The sequence below is a fragment of the Schistocerca cancellata genome, chromosome 8 (genome assembly GCF_023864275.1).
Source record: "Schistocerca cancellata isolate TAMUIC-IGC-003103 chromosome 8, iqSchCanc2.1, whole genome shotgun sequence".
NCBI lineage: Eukaryota > Metazoa > Arthropoda > Insecta > Orthoptera > Acrididae > Schistocerca > Schistocerca cancellata.
The window spans coordinates 582,594,534-582,612,486 of NC_064633.1; the positions used below are offsets into that span (position 1 = coordinate 582,594,534).

The 17,953-nt window shown below is 38.1% G+C and overlaps 1 protein-coding gene across 3 annotated transcripts in view; it reads right to left on the reverse strand.

The window, feature by feature from the left end:
- The window catches only part of LOC126095217 (serine/threonine-protein kinase ULK3), a 122,227-nt gene that overhangs the window by 31,243 nt on the left and 73,031 nt on the right, over window positions 1–17,953 (reverse strand). For all 3 annotated transcript variants that reach the window (XR_007521930.1, XM_049909955.1, XM_049909956.1), the window contains exons 5-7: window positions 14,682–14,943; window positions 14,260–14,415; window positions 1,417–1,601 (exon numbers count right to left, since the gene is read on the reverse strand). Coding sequence is in view for 2 of the 3 variants with exons in the window: in XM_049909955.1 (XP_049765912.1) it covers window positions 1,417–1,601; window positions 14,260–14,415; window positions 14,682–14,943 (603 nt within the window). In the remaining variant the exon portion in view is untranslated. The remainder of the gene's footprint in view (window positions 1–1,416; window positions 1,602–14,259; window positions 14,416–14,681; window positions 14,944–17,953) is intronic.

Consider the following 17,953-nt stretch of genomic DNA (forward strand, 5'->3'; position numbering starts at 1 on the left):
CTTCAGTTTTACTCTATGATTTGCCATCTATTACTACGAACTGCGACCTCCCTGACAGGAAATCACGAATCCAGTCGCACAACTGAGACGATACCCCATAGGCCCGCAGCTTGATTAGAAGTCGCTTGTGAGGAACGGTGTCAAAAGCTTTCCAGAAATCTAGAAATACGGAATCAACTTGAGATCCCCTGTCGATAGCGGCCATTACTTTGTGCGAATAAAGAGCTAGCTGCGTTGCACAAGAACGATGTTTTCTGAAACCATGCTGATTACGTATCAATAGATCGTTCCCTTCGAGGTGATTCATAATGTTTGAATACAGTATATGCTCCAAAACCCTACTGCAAACCGACATCAATGATATAGGTCTGTAGTTCGATGGATTACTCCTAATACCCTTCTTAAACACTGGTGCAACCTGCGCAATTTTCCAATCTGTAGGTACAGATCTATCGGTGACATGATTGAAGAAAGACAGAAGGAAATTAAATAACAAATCAGACTGCATGGCTATCAAAATATTAGCTTGGAGGGACAGAAGTTTTATTAATTTGTCTCAGAATGCTTCCAAAAAACAAGAAAAGTAAAAGCTGCATAATTTATGCTTCCAGTCATCATCAGCTTTCAATACCCAGTCAGGATCAGGCAGTATATCCACAAGAAGAGAATAATTACTTCCAAAAAACTGATTACTTAGTTTAGACAAACCTAATTAAAATGGCTCTAAGCACTATGGGATTTAACATCTGAGGTCATCAGTCATCTAATTAATACGTGGGCACTTCCCAAAATCAGACATTATGAAATTTTGCTGATAGATTGCTTTTGAAGTAGAAAGTAGCATCCAGATTTCTCATTCATATGGGCTGCTATGAAGAAGCAGCTTGAATCAAGTACAGTTACTGAGTCTTCCAACTTAAAAAGTCCACACTGGAATAACAACAACATGTGAAGAATAGACTGTTATTCACTACATAGAGGAGGCATTGGGTTGCAGACAGGCGCTCTGAAAAAGAATGCTAGAAATGTTCACCTTTTGGGCCCAACCCTGCGTGCTCCCACAGACAACAGTAGCCTCTGCCCTCACTTCTACCCTGCTACCTTTCCACACCCCACACCTCTTCAATAGCCCCCACTATCTACTCCAGCTGCTCACCTCAGACACAGCTGCAGTCCGACCTTACTGTGTGTGTGTGTGTGTGTGTGTGTGTGTGTGTGTGCGCGCGTGCATGCCTGTATGTGTTTTGTGAGAGTGTGTGACTGTTTTCTCCTTCTGATGAAGGACATAATTTGAAAGCTGCACATTTCTAGCATTCTTTTTCATGGAGCCTTTCTGCAACTTACCGCCTCTACTATGTTCTGAGCAGAAAGCAGACTATCCTTTCCGTATTGTTGTTGCACAGTTTCATGACTTACTTGTGTATGTAAGAGGTCACGTCTTCTTCCTTTTGGTTCACTGCTCAGCAGTGGCACAAGTAAACCTAGACAAGACTGAAATTTTTCCAGTGCATGTGAGTAATGTCCCTCTTTCAAATACTGCTCTGCAGAAGCACCAATTTCCAGAGCGGTTTGCATTGTGGAGTTTGTCGCACACAATTGCACTGTAAGAAACAAATGGAGAAATGAAAAAGATAAATACTGTGCTTCAGCAAATAACATTCTCATAAAAGACAGATTACCTGCATCAAATATACCATCTAAGAATGGGAGACAGAACTGAAAGTAGATCACTAGAATATCAGTTTGGTTTTAGGACAAGCAGGTGCATTTGAGAAACAGTTTTAACTCTGCATCTAACAACCTAGGCCAAATTTAGGAAAAAAGAGGAAATATAAATTACAGTCATAGATTCAGAGAAGGCTTCATGATAATGTGGAATAGAATGATATGTTTTCCATTGTTAGGTAGTACTTATGATATTAACTGCAGGAATAGAAGGGTAATATTGCTCCATATTACCCTTCTATTCCTGCAGTTAATATCATAAGTACATAAGTAAGGATGATACAGGAAGCCAGAATCTACATCTACGTTATTACTCTGCTATTCACAATTAACTGCCTGGCAGAGGGTTCAAGGAACCACCTTCAAGCTGTCTCTCTACCGTTTCACTCTCGAACAGCGCACGGGAAAAACGAGCACTTAATTTTTTTTGTGATGATAATTTCTCCCTACATAGGTGGGTTCCAACAGAATGGTTTCACTATCAAAGGAGAAAACATGATTAAAATTTCATGAGAAGATACCGTCGCAACATAAAATGCCTTTGTTTTAATGATTGAAACTCCAATTCACGTGTAATGTCTGTGGCACTATCTCCCCTATTTTGGGATAAAGCAAAACGAGCCACTCTTCTTTGAACTTATCAATGTTATCCATCAGTCCCACCTGACGCAGATCCCACACCGCACAGCAATACTCCAGAATAGGGCAGACAAGTGTGGTGTAAGCAGTCTCTTTAGTAGACCTGTTGCACCTTCTAAATGTTCTGCCAATGAATCACAGTCTTTGATTTGCTCTATCCACAACATTATCTATGTGATCGTTCCAATCTAGATTATTTGTAATTGTAATCCCTCAGTATTTAGTTGAATTCACAGCCTTCAGATTTGTGTGACTTCTCGCGTAATTGAAATTTACCGGATTTCTTTTAGTACTCATGTGAATAACTTAACACTTTTCTTTATTCAGGGTCAATTGCCACTTTTCGCACCATCAGGAAAGATGCTAAAACACAGTTGTTGGTTGTCACCAATGATAATTAATTTATATGAGGAGGAGATCATGAAGGAAGTAATGATCTATCTCAATGTGGGAGTTACTTGCAATGGAAAGAAAATCAGCACAATACAGTTTGCTGGTGACAAAACAGTGGTCACTGAAGTAAATACGAATTATGTCATGTGCTTAATGAAATGAGACTTGCACTAACTGATAGCTATAATATGCAAATAAACAAAATAACAGTAACCAATGGTATGTGCAGCTGGTGGACATGCTGATGCCTAAATTATAAACTAGGACAAGAGACTCTTGAGTGATAGCAGAATTTTGCTATCTCAAAAGTATAATAGATAAAGGAGAAAGATGTTAATGACAAGGATAGTAAAGGGCAAAATGGCTTTAAATGTTTAAACATGGAGGCTAGAAAAAGGTTCATGAAAATCTGTTTGAAGCACAGCTCTGGCTGTAAAATATGAACAATGGGAAAGACAGAAATAAAACAGACTGAAACCTCTCAACTGTAATGTTAAGGAGCCTGTTGAAGATCAGATGGACTAACCAAGTAAGGAACAGAGAAAAAGTGTCTAATAAAGAATGTCACGAATCAAATCTTTCAGTTGACGAGCAAAGCATCAACAGATTACTTAATTAAACATGTTGTTGAAAATGGTGCAGAAAACAACAGTTAGTAAAAACACTTTATAGAGCTCTCTCAGACATGTAGTCAATTAACAATTCATTAAAACCTCATTAAGATGCTCCCAAGTAAGATCCTTTATCCGGCAAAATGGTCTTCAGAACCAGTTCTGTGAAGTCTTCCCTAATTAGGAAACATCACCAACCTGACCTCATAATTTAAAGAGAGAAAAGCATGCATGCAAGATATCAGCTCCAACAATGAATGTCACATAAAAATTTGGGCCATACTTCCTGCAGTACACAGTTATGACCTTCTGGAAGCACAATTTTTGGATTTTCATGTGCACCATTTGTTTATCACTCGCTCTGCTCCACCTCAGCCACCTAAAGCCCGAGCATGGAGTGCTGTACATTTGGAGTGACAACCAGTGCTCTTCCTATTTGTGGGATGTCAAAGGCTAAAGAAGAGGGGGAGGAGTACTTATGTGCCAAATGTGTTTAGAAATCTTGTTTGAGAACAGACATTATTTTACATGGACAGTAGTAAGTAATGTGAGTACATAATATATCAACCTCATGCACATATACATTCAATATTATTTTAACAATATTCTGATAATGACATTCTGCAGTTATAAATATGCCTCAAAATCAAAATGAATAAACTTAAGCAACCAAAGAATTATTGTGGAATGAAGTTAATGAGTTTAGATTTATAATTTATTCATGCCAATAAAGTTGAAAAATAGCGCATCTCCTGCATATGCACTCGTCTTTAACAGCGCCAGCTTTAAAATCCAAAGAAAATAATGCACAACAGCTTTGTTGATAGTTAAATTGTGCTATATTACTTCATTAATGACTCATTTATTTTATTTATTTACACTGCATTTGTGACACAAAATGTAGTGTTCTCCACAAAAAAATTAAGTTGTGCTATGTTACTTCATTAATGAATCATTTATTTTATTTATTTACATTGCATTTGTGACACAAAATGTAGTGTTTTCCATAAAAAAGGGAGCAGGTCACTTATCTGTCCCATATGCCGACATGGACAAGGTACAGCAGGCATTTGCAAGGAGGCTGACAAAATTGGTGCGTGTGGTGGCCAGAGAGTTGGAAATCTATACCGCACAATGTCTTACATAAGAGGTTATGGCTATATCCCTATAGCACGTTAGCTGCTTCAGGCATTAAAGCCTATGGACAAGCCTCAGTGCGAACAGTTTGCAGTGGATATGCCAGACAAGATGACTTTTTGAAAAGAATTTGTTTCTCCGATGAGGCATTGTTTCATTTATCCCACAAACTGAATCTCATAACATTCGTATTGGCATTCACAGCAACCTCCTATTACACGTGAAATGGTAAGAGACAATCATTACATCAATGTTTGGTGCAGGATCACTGGTGGTGTTGACGTGTACATGTTACAAGAGTGCTGTGCCACAACTGGTATACATGAATGCTAGTGTCATATTCCAGCAGGATGGTGCATTATCTGACTGGGCCCTAAATGTCCATAAATGCCATGATCCCCTGACCTCACACTACTAGACTCCTTCCCGTGGAGTTTCATAAGAGATCTGGTCTACAAGCTCAAGATTAGAGACCTACAATACTTGAAAGTGTGTATTCGGATTGGATCTGAACATTTGAGTGTGGAGATCTTGAATCATAAGTCGAGAGAAATGGAATTCTGGCTAGACATTATCCATGCCACAAAGGATGCACACATTGATGTGTATGAACGAGGAAACAAAACTTTATGAATTATCTTATCACATGTTAAAAACCACTTGTTAATGTCTGGTATACTTTTAAAGGCATGAAAATCTTAAGTTGTAAAGTTATTTTATGGACACCCTGTAGTTCACTCCACTGTACAGTACTTCACACTCAGGCATTAGGTGGCTGCAGAGGGGCAGACCGAGTTCAGGCAAACAGTGTGCACAAAACTTTAAAAGCTATACTTTCCAATGGTCATAATTGTATACTGTCAAAATTATGGCCCAAATTTTCACACAGGATCAATTGCTTGTGCTGATAACTTGCATGTGTGCTTCTTCCTGCTTGAAATACGCGATGAAGCTAGAGTGTTTCCTTGTAAGAGCCTATACAAAATGTTCCCCTTTAGTTCACTCCTTTCCCACATAAAACACACAGCCCTCTGACTACTCACAGAGACTTGCATTCGTTTTTCTACAGGTAATGGACAACTTAGGAGGCAGTACACAAAGGTAAGTGCCAGCCACTGTTGACAACTGGGCTGGGCATTGGTAACCTCCTTCCCAGCCCCCTTCCTGATTTCCTGTTGCCTGCCATACTTCTCACACCAGTTATCCAGCCACATGCCTAGTTGTGACAAACTGCATTTTCAATAACATTAAGTCTTTAGAGACTCACAAATCAATATGCAGAATAAGATGAAAGTACTTCAAGTAGAGATAAATTGCAAATCATATGGATGTATGAACAAAACAGGACCGTGAACAAAATTACTGGTAAGGACCAATGTAATGTAAGAAGGAGGAAACTGGAAGACATACTGCACAGGAAAATGTTTTAATTCACAAGATAGGTCAATACAAGGCTGTGCCAGTTTGTTGGAAGTGGGCTAATAATTCAGAAAATTACTCTGGAAGTAAAATAAAAGTATAAAATTTAATGTGCCTGCAGGTTGGATATAGAAGTTTAAGGGACACACTAGAATTCTTTATCAAAACAATTGAGAATGAAACTAATCCATTAACAAAATTGATTATATTGCCTGGAGAAATGGTGACCTATTTAATGCAGATAGGTTTGAGCTTTTTTTCAAACTGAACTCACGAGTCTTTCACAGTAAAACAGGAAATGAATTAGAAGACAAAATTACAGAATGGGAAGAGAAAGTAGATGAAGATGAGAAAGGATAATATGATACTGCTAGAAGAATTTCACAAAGTGCACTGAAAGACCTAAGTCAAAACAAGGCATCTGGTGTAGATGACATTCCCTCATCATTAATGAGATCCTTGGGATTGCCATCCATGACAAAACTATCCCATTTGGTTGCTAGGCATATGAGACAGGTGAAATACTCTAAGACTTACACAAAAATGTAAAAATCCCAATTTGAAAGAAAACAGGTGTGAATGCTGTTGAACAAGTCATGGTTTCAAAATACTAATACAGATTATTTACAGAAGAATGGGAAAACTGGTTGAAGCTGATCTTGGGGAAGATCAATTTGGGTACCAGAGAAATGCTGAAATACACAAAGTGATACTAACCAAACGGTTTATCTCAGAAGATAGGTTAAAGAAAAGCAAACCTACATTTATAGTGTTTGTAGATTTAGGGCTAGCTCTTCCAATGTTAACTGGATTGCACTGGTTCAAATTTTGATGTGGCCCAGATAAAATACAGGGGTGAAGTGTTGTCTATGAGCTGCACAAAAGACAGAGTGGAATTATAAGAGATGAGGGACATGAAATGGAAGCAGTGGCAAGAGAGTGGGACAGGATTGGATTCTATCCCCCATGTTATTTAGTCAGTGTATTGAGCAAGTAGTGCATGAAATCAAAGAGAAGATTGACAATGGAATTACAAATTTAAGGGGAAGTAACAAAAACTTTGAGGCTCGTTGATCACATTTTAATTCTGTCTGGGACAGCAAAGGACTTGAAAGAGCAGTTGAATTGAGTGGACTGTCTTGAAAAGATGTTATAAAAGGAACATCAACAAAAGTAAAACTAAGGTAATGGAATGTAGTCACATTAAATTAAGTGATGCCAAAGGAATTAGATTAAAAAATGAGATGCTAAAAGTATTATATGAGTTTCACTATTTGAGCAGCAAAATAACTGATATGGCTCAAAAAAGAGAGGGTATGAAATGCACACTGCCTATAGCATGACACTGATAGTAGTCGTGCAGAACACCACCACAGCCAATGATGCACCTCCTGAGGGTCTGGTCTCCACCGGCTGTTGACAAGAGCAACCTCTGTGGACTGGTTACAGGACAACCACACGGCAGCCAAGCATGATCGGTTCAGTTGGTTGCATACTGGAGAACAGACTACATCACATCCTGCCTCTCCTACTATGTGTTTAGTGTTGATGTATATTGCTTTCAACATTGGACTATGATATTGTATTGTACTTCAGAACTGATCAGAGTAAATTACAAATATATTTATATATTACTGATACAGATTAATTATTTCCCCTAGTGCAGATCTCTGACAGCGACAGTTTGCTGTTCCACTACTCCTGGCCACCTGTCTTCCTACACTGATATCCAACAGAGGGATAAAACAGTATTTTCTGAAGGTATCTGTCTGGAGTGTACCCCTGTATGGAAGTGAAACATGGACAATAAGACATTCAAGCAAGAAGAGACGAAGCTTTTGAAATGTGGTGCTATAGAAGAATGTTGAAAATTAGATGGAGAGATTGAATAACTAATCAGGATGTAGTGAACTGAATAGAAATTTATGGCACAACTTGATTATGAGAGAGAATCAGGTGATAGGACACATGCAGAGCCATCTGGAAATCATCAGTTTGGTGATGGAGGAAGTGTGGGGGGTAAAAAGTGAGGGAGGCAAAAGGACAAATACAGTAGGAAGGTTTAAGTGGATGTAGGTTGCAATAGTTACTCAGAGATAAAGAGGCTCACACATGATAAGAGTAGTGTGGAAAGCTGCATCAAAGCAAGGGTCCAGTCCAAAGACCATAAAAACAACCAGAATGTCTGAATACAATGTAATAATTTACACATACATTTATCATTATGGCCACTCAGCATGAAGTGTGACATTCTTTGATACTGGTAGAAATATTGTGGTGGATGGTGCAGGGCCTCACTGTGCTTTGCATCCAAGGAATATTAGGAACGCCATATAAAACTAATGACTATGGGACCTATGGTTGGCATTTTAAGAAAAGGACATCTGTGTCAGAGGAAAATATGTGGCTGATATGAGGAATGTTTATCAGGAGCCCCCAAAATTCACCACACCAGGCAACCCTTGAAAATTATCTAATGTAGTACATGATACAAAATTTCCTTAACGGAGAGTTGAAATTTCATTTGTGGAAGTAGCATTACTATCAAGAACTGTCTGCAAAAGATTGTGACCATCAGATGTAGTATGGAGAAATCATGCTAGGCTGGTTCAGAGACTTTCACCAGTTGTTTCCAAATGTAACCCAGAGTGAATAATAACAATGGAAATTCCTATGTGGAATAATATGTAAAATAAAGGAAAAGCAATCTTTCATGTATAGCTGACTGATGCACATAGAAACACTCAATACAGTATTTACATTGGCTTTTGCTTTCTCTAGAAAACACACACACAAAAACATATATTCACAGACACCCAAATGCTCTCATCTGAAGCCACAGTTCGAGTGTTAATGTGAATGTGTATACCTTTGCAACAGCAAGAGCTCGAAAGCTAGTTTAAATACTGTATTCTGTTGAGTGTTTCAATGCACCACACATCAGCTATAGGTGTGGTTCCCTTTATTATACATATAATCAGAGGGATAAAAATGTGTTCAACATGGGAAGATTTTTAAATTGCCATAATTCCCATTATTATGTACAAAATTCTACACGACACTGTTGAGAAAATGTAACATCACTGGATGAAAGGCTGTGTGGTTGTTTATACAGCAACACACAAATCAGAAGATGTCACTCAAAAATAACGGAATCAGAATACTTTCTGCAGCCACAAAATGTGTTCTCCCGCATGTGTGCAAAGGGTTGTACTAGCTTGCGCACAGAAGCGGGATACCGTATTGTGACAGCTTATGCAATAGATTATGCTATCTATTGAGAGCCCTGAAGACAGGTTACTGTGTTAATGGCCCAGAGTGGCTGTAAAAGAGTAAATCACACCTCAGCTTTTGGCAAGATCAATGTGTTTTATTTCTTAAAATTATGTATGCACAGCGCAATCACTGGTAGTGGTTTGTTGAAGTATAATATCAAAACAAATTTTTGATCTGTTCCTTCCTTGAAACACAATGAACTCGATCAGCACCTAGACCTACTGGTAAATCAGATTTGGCCAATTGTGTTTATGTACACCAATATCGTTGGCTTTGTCTTTATGCAACATGGTGCCCCAATACATTTTGCAATCATTGTATGCAGATGGCTCAACCATCATTTTCCATAATCTCAGTTGGTTCACAGCAGTTCTCATGAATGATTTGTGTGGAGCCCCTATCTTATGCCATGTGACTTCTTCTTCTGGGGATGGGCAAAGGGTGAAGTTTCTAAAGCTAACATCCTGCATGTTCTCATTAGTGTACCAGAACAGTTCCTTCTGAAGTCAGAGGAGAACATTCTCTAATGATTGGAGAAATTAGTGGAAAATGCTATATGAAATTTGCACTGTAAAAACACTTTGTACCATACTGCTAATCATAATAAATCTTTTTTAATCATTTTGTGAATCTAAATATTATTGTGATAGCATTATAATCCATTATTAATTATGTCACATGCAGTAAGAAATTAGCAGTGTTTTGAAGACAAGAAATAGAGTTTGATCATGACATACTCATATGCACTGTCATAATTAGACCAAAATTTTACAAAAGGAAACAAAAATCAGCTACCAAAACAATGGAATATTGGTATAAAGTCCATCTTTTACATAAATTTTCCACTTACTAGTTGTAGAAAATGTCAGATGCATTAATTAAAGGAAGGTGTGGAACAAGGATGGGAGAATACCAAAAAAACTTATTGAAACAAAAAGCATTCAAAAGTGTCAGCATGAAGGAAAAAAGGCACAGGAAAAGACAACTATGGAGTTGGGAGACAATTTAAAAAGATTAAATGATGGTAAACAAATAACATACAGCTAATAATACACAAAATAAACTGCTTTTGGAAACAAAGATGTTGCAAAATGGGAGGTTAGGAAACTTCACAGCAAAAATTGCGAAATGAAATTAGGTTGCTTTAACCTTTAAAGCATACTGGTAATTTGGTAGCTAAATAAACAGTAGAATTTGCAGTTTTGGCCACATGTTAGTATATTTGGAAAGGTAACCAATCAACAGCTTCACAGCCATCATCAGATCTTAAAACAATAGCAGCACAGACAATGGTAACATAGACATAGAGTTTAGACAAATACACACACACATTGTCCCAGCTGGTTACTCTAAAGGAGGACACTGTTTGAAAACTTAGTAACAACATTTTCAGACTTATTTGTGTGCCTGTCAACAGCTCAACACCTCACACACTAGCTGTTTGGCTATGGAAATAGATCATAAAAGTGTAGGTTCATTGTTTAGTCTTCTATTCTTTACATATCAAGCACAACAGATTTCTTTCATTGTCCTAGTCGAACAAGCAGCCTTCTTGCCAAAATGAAGCAGCACAGATCAAGTTCTGTCACTCACCATCTACAGTGAGGCAGGATTTGAAGACAAATGGGGACACCAACCAAAGATCCTAAAACGAAGATTTCGTGCTTCCCCCTAAATAATCAACTTGCTGGAAGAAATTTAAATATAAAGTTTGAAAACACTACACTTACTAACTACAAAACACCAAAGTAACTGAAGGTAACTCTTGACAGAACACTATCTTTCAGAGATCACATAACAAAAACAGCTGAAAAATTGAAAAAAAAAAAAGATCATCATCATTCAAACAATATGCGGAGAGCATTGGTATCCATTTTTCTGCTCCAAGTCTTATATCCTGTGCTGCTGAATATTGTGCCTCAGTCTGGCTAAACAGCCCTTATGCACAAAATAAATACATCCAACTAAATAATGCCATGAGAATGATCAATCGTGTCATCAAATCGACACCTATGTAATGGCTGCCATACTAATCCACATTCCACCCTCGCCTCCACCCCCCTCAACTATGGCACATAAATGTTCTTGTGGATGAGTACAAAAAGATCATGGATAATAAAAATGCACCAATCCAGCAAGATGTGTTCAACCTTACTAATGCATGGAATTACAGATGGAATGAACAACATAATAACAACATGCTGTGAATCACTCAAAAATCACTGGGATTTGTCTTGCCATGCAAACGTGATCGGTGAAAACAGAATTAGAACCTAACATAGCAGATGTGCCTTTTAAAAAAAATGGGGTATGCAGTCGTCCCCTCTTTGTGACTGCAGTGATCCACTGAACATCAGACACACTGCTGAAGAATGCTCCCTTCAGTATCCCTGTGTGCGGATGTCCCGATTGAGGCAATGTGCTGCCATGGGTAGAACACAGGAGTAGTTCAGAAACCTGCAATGGATGGCACACTCATAGTGTCATATGGGTGGACCCACTGACAGAAATGTTTACTTGTCTGCAGCAGTAAGTGGAGCAGGCCAGTGCCCCTGCGGAGTTAGAGTGCCACAGACCTAGCCTCGCACTCATGCCGACAGTTGTGTGCCTTGTCATCACTAGCCGCCCACACCAGCCACGTGCTGCGTGCGTTGTTGTGCATGTATCTACACGGGTTTGGATGCTCCGCTTTCCATAGTTCAGTTCACACGGTGAGTTTGTTTCACTTAGGGTGTTCCATTCGCCGGCTGTTACCGAGTCACCAGCAGCTGACCATGTTGAGTAGCTGCACTGTCACACTTTCTGCAGATACTAAACCCCACAAGATCATATGATGGTAGGCCAGAAGACTTCTTGCTGGTGAGTCCCAAGTTGATAGATTACATAAATGCTATACATGCTTTTTTTATAAGATTTTATACTGTAAGTATTATGCTGTACAATATATGTATCTCTTCCCAATGTGTCAAAAAACTACATGATAAATAAATAAATGATACAATATGAAACTGCTAGCATAAGTACAACTCTGATGATTTGGATTCACTCATCTGCTGCACAATAAAGCTTCTAAAGTAAAGAAAATCTCTTACAGTTTATCTCTCTTGAATCAGCTGCAAGCATCATTACTTTTGTGCAACCTTTCCTTTCTCTTATCAATTAATCTGCCTACTCAGCCATGTAATCTTCTTGTCATTACCAGTATCATACTATCAAGCCAAGATTCATGAGATTACAATTGCTTTATTACATTAGTCTCTTTTTTGGACACTAATAAAAAGGAGGGTATAGCAAGTGTAAGAAGCAAGTCCCACTAATACACATGCTGTCACAGGAAGATGAGTGGTGAGGAGGAGCCAAGTTATGCCTCACTCACGGTCTACAACTGCAATGGACTATGAACCACCTAATAATTCATTCCACAACAAAGAGAGTGAGAGTATTCCTGAAGAATGTTATAGTGCTGCTGTACTGAGTATAGTTTGGCACCAATGTTAATAGTAATAGGAGGCACAATAATAGCAACCTGAAGTTTTAAGATTTTACTGATTTATGTCACAAAGCTCGAAACAATGGGATCAGATACTAGTTGTGAAAACCAAAGTTAAGTGCTACTTCTCCTTTGCTTGTGTCAGTTAACTTAAGTGACAACAACACCCTAATTTAAAGACTTATACACTGATGTGACAAAAGTCATGGGATAGTGATACGCATGTATACTGATAGTAGCAGTATTGCATGCACAAAGTTTAAAAGGACAGTGCAATGGCAGAGCTGTCATTTGTGCTCGGGTGATTCACATTTAAAGGTTTCCGTAATGATTAGTGATTATGGCTGCACATCAGGCGTCAACAGACTTTGAACGCAGAATGTAGTTGGAGCTAGATGCATGGGACATTCCACTCCTGAAATCATCAGGGAATTCAGTATTTTGAGGATCCCATTGTCAAAAGTGTGTTGAGAATATCAATTTCAGACATTACACCTCAGCTAGGACAACACAGTGGCTGATACCTTCACATAACAACTGAGAGCAGTGGTGTTTGCGTGCAGTTATCAGTGCTAACAGACAAGCAACACTGTATGAAATAACTGCAGAAATCAATGTGGGACATACTACAAATGTATCTGTTATGACAGTGCAGCAAAATTAGGCATTAATGGACTACGGCAGCAGCAGACGACCAATGCAAGTGCCTTTGCTAACAGCACGACATTGCCTGTAGCACCGCTCTTGGCCTATGACCATATTGGTTGGACCCTGCTGGACAACTGGAAAACCATGGCCTTGTCAGATGAGTCTCAATTTCAGCTGGTAAGAGCTGATGCTTGAGTTCATGTGTGGCACAGACTCCACAAAGCCATGGTCCAAAGTTGTCAACAAGGCACTGTGCAAGCTTGTGGTGGCTCCCTAAAGGTATGGGCTGTGTTTACATGTAATGGACTGGGTCCTCTGTTCCAAATGAACCTATCATTGACTGGAAATGGTTATGTTCAGCTACTTGAAAACCAATTGCAGCCAATAAATCATGGAATTTTTATGGATGACTATGCGCCATGTCACCGGGCTGCAGTTGTTCATGACAGATTTGAAGAACATACTGAACAACCTGAGCAAATGATTTGGCCACCCAGTTGCCCGACACAAATCCCACCGAACATTTATGGGATATAATTGAGAGGTCAGTTCATGCACAACATCCTGCACTGGCAATACTTTCACAATTATGGAGGGCTGTAGAAACAGCATGGGTCAGTATTTATGCAGGGGACTTCCAACGACTTGTTAAGTCAAAGCCATGTCAAGCTACTGCCCTACATTGAGGAAAAGGAGGTCCCACACAATACTGGGACGTATTTCATAACATCTGTCACCTCAGTGTAGTTAACTCTTTTACAGTTTGTGTTTTAACAATTCCTTCAAAGACAGGAGAGGACAGAAAAGGAGAGAGGTGGTGTGTGCAGTAATGCATAGACAATAGATTCAACAGTTATAGTAGTGCTATATCTAATATATAACATGCAATAACAAAAACAAACAAATAAAATCAATTCATACTTAGTTCTTCTAAAGTTCCATCTGTGGTATGTTGGCCCTTGGGATGTTTACAGTTGTTTTCTTTCTCGTACAGAAGAGTTTTCAGGTCTTCTGCTCGTCTTATATATTCATTTACCTTATTACGAAAGGCTATTTTTTTCTTGGTATCATCTTCATCTGTTTAATGGAAAACTGGTTTGTGATTAGATTTTCTTTATGTAAACTATTTCAAAACTATAATAGTTTTTTCAGTTGTGCTTAGCAAAAGCACTTATAAAAATAATAGAAAATTTATCTGAAGCACATTTTCTTTGAAACTCATAAAAATATTGTACAGTATCTAGTAATTCTTAACCAAACAAAATGAAAAACAGTCTGAGTACAAAGAAAATGAGAATTGAACAATACAATTGTGAAGCTTCTAAGCAAAATTCGTTTCTTACCATTCACAAGAGGAACAAAATACCTCAAGGATTCACAATAAAGGTCAAATGCCTCACTGAATTTCTGTTCAGCATCACATTTCACTGCCTTTTGTACCAGCTCCACAGCTTTCTGATAGGATTCTGGTGATGGCATGTGTTCCAGGTCAAGGAAAGGATGATTAAAAAAGGACTCATAATCAATCCTCTCAGAGGGATTATGTTTAAGAAGTCTAACAAGCAGGTCTCTGCAGTCATCTGAAATGCACCCACCATGAGGAACCTGTGAATGAAGCACAGTTTAATTAGTCAAAAGACATATGGAAAGTGATCTCTTGTTGTAGTTTCTCTTTCATTCATATTTACTACTCAATACTCTTGTTGTAGTTTCTCTTTCATTCATATTTACTACTCAATATATAACGGAGATGCTGAGTCACAAATAGACTGTCACATTCCATCCTGGATTTCCCACTGTTTTGATATTTACTCCTCACCTACTGCTTCTCTATTACTGAGGCTATTAATCCCAAAATGAAATTGTTTCAGAAATCAAGTCTTTTTTCAACAATGCATTATCAAAGTCTCAGAAATTAAACTTGGAAACACTGAATTTTTGCTATTGATCTCATCCCATCGTACACTGTTATGAGTAATGAGTGATTGGTAACATAGCTGAATTTTTTTGGTAACAGAGTTGATTTTTTTGCTTGTCTGGCACAATACTGGAAATGTAAAGAATGAAGTACATTGATAAATCACTGCTCTAACAGGAATGCCAGTATGTATCCATTGTTTGTACCCTGTTTAAACAGTTTGTGAGACTTCTATTACTCCTAACAAACACAACTATCATACTCGTGAACTTCAGCCACAGATACGACCTGCCTGAATGCTCACCCATAAACAAAGAAATTCGTAAAATAAATGATAAACTCAAGAGCACGTGTAAGATGTTCAGTAATGTGGAACTAATAGATGTCAGCTCACTTGACAGAACATGCTTCACCAGACATGGACTTCACTTGAATCGTAAAGGAAAGTGCAAATTAGGAAAACTGATAAGTGAACTAATTAAAAGTAAGTCCCAAAAGACAGTCAGAGAACTAGGGTGGTATGAACCTTGTGTAAGATCAACAACAGCAGACCCTTCAACAGAGGACAACAGCAGTGCACCAGCTAGAACTGCGGATACAGACACATCAACAGCCACGAGGAACGATAGAGCTGCCACTTGCTTATCTACCAGCAGTAAGAATGTGAGTAGCTGCAGTGAAGATTTTTTTATGGACTATCATCCCCCAGCCAGTGCCACAAAAACTGTAAATATAGAAGCATCTAATTCTTTGCCTATCCTTCTCGAAAACAGAACTTTAATTATGGACCTAAATGTACAATCAATCAATCAAAAACAGAAGTCACATAAAAACAAAATAGATGAAATTGATGTGTTCCTAAATTCAGACCCATGCCATGTTTTCTGTGTAAATGAACACTGATTCACACCAGTTGAAATTGCTCTGTATACCACAGAAGGATTTGAATTAGCAAGCTCATATTGTAGAACCAAAAGTAGTCATGGAGGAGTCGCTATTTTTATAAAGAGAAACTCTAACATTTAATATGTAGCACAAAAAGCTGATGATTTTTGCAAAGAGCAACTTTTTGAAATTGCTGCATTATTGCTTCCCAAACTTAAATTAGTGATCATCTCTATTTATCATACTCCTAGCTCTGATATTCATCAGTTTATTGACCAAATGGAGACTTTAAATAAGTACCTGCTGGTAAAATACAGACACCACAAGATAGCATACATTGGTGACATTAATATAGACATACGACTAAAAACAGTAACTGTCACCCACTTTCAAAACATGTTAAGGTCTAACAACTTGTACTGTATGAATAACAAGCCAACCAGATTAAATGCCTGCCTAGATAACATAATCTCCAATTTGACAAAAGACGAGTGTCAGTACGGAGTGATAAATCCAGTATTATCCGACCATGACAGCCTATGGCTAATGGTCAACTGTGAAAACTATCCTACTCAGCAACCTGAACACATTAAGAGGATCAGATTATTATATCCTGACAACACTACAAAGTTAAGGCAAAAATTATCAGAACTTGAGTGGGACAGAGTATATAATTGTAATAACAATGATAATGCTTTTAACTTATTCATGAACATACTAACGAGCTTAGTTCAAAACTGTTGCCCACAAATAATCAAAAAGATGAAAATAGATGGTGCACCAAATAGAAAAAAGAAGCACAACTGGTTCACTCCTGAACTGCATGACCTGAGAAACACACTTATTGCCCTACATAAAATGGCTAAAACTGGTAACCTAGAATCGAAGCAGAGGTATAAAGAAGCCAGGAAGAATTATAGGACTGAAATACAGACAGCACAGCAGAGAGCCAATGATGCTTTCATTGAAAACTCCAGCAACAAATGCAAAGCAGCCTGGCAGGTAATAAACAAAATAGCAAGGAAGCATAAAAACAGACAAGAAATTCCAATAGCACCAGAAAAATTAAATGAATTTTTTGTTAACAGTACCAAGTTCGAAGCTACTGCTACCTATGCATCAGATGATGCAACTTCTGAAAGTTTTACCTACAACATTCCTGACCTAAATAACTTATCCTTTAAATGGAAACAGGTGACCTGCCAAACTGTATACAAAGTCGTCACAAACCTACATGGCTCATACAGTGAAGATCTCTATGGCATCTCCAACACCATCTTGAAACAAATAATTGACATTATTGTTGCCCCCCCCCCCCCCCCATACCTTTCTGATCAATAGTACTTTTACAGCTGGAAAATTTCCTGAGGTCCTGAAGGCTACTATTGTTATCCAAATCTATAAAAAAGGAGAAAAAAACAAACCTGAAAGTTACCGTCCAATATCCCTCATACCTATAATTACCCAAGATAATAGAATGTTGCATTAAAACACAACTTTGCAACTACTTTGCTGAACAAAATCTTTTTTCCTCCTCGCTCTTTGGTTTTTGGCCAGGATTGTCTACAATAAATGTAGTAGAAACTCTTGTTGACAGACATACTTGATGGCTTCAAGAACAATTCCATCACTTGTGCTGTACTACTAGATCTGAGTAAAGCATTTGATACTGTATCCCATGAAATACTAATAAATAAACTAGAGTGCTATGGTGTCAAAAATAATGAACTGGCACTAATCAGATCATACCTGACAAACAGAACTCAGGTAGTTATTGTAAATAGCCAGCAATCAAATGCCCTACCAGTTGTA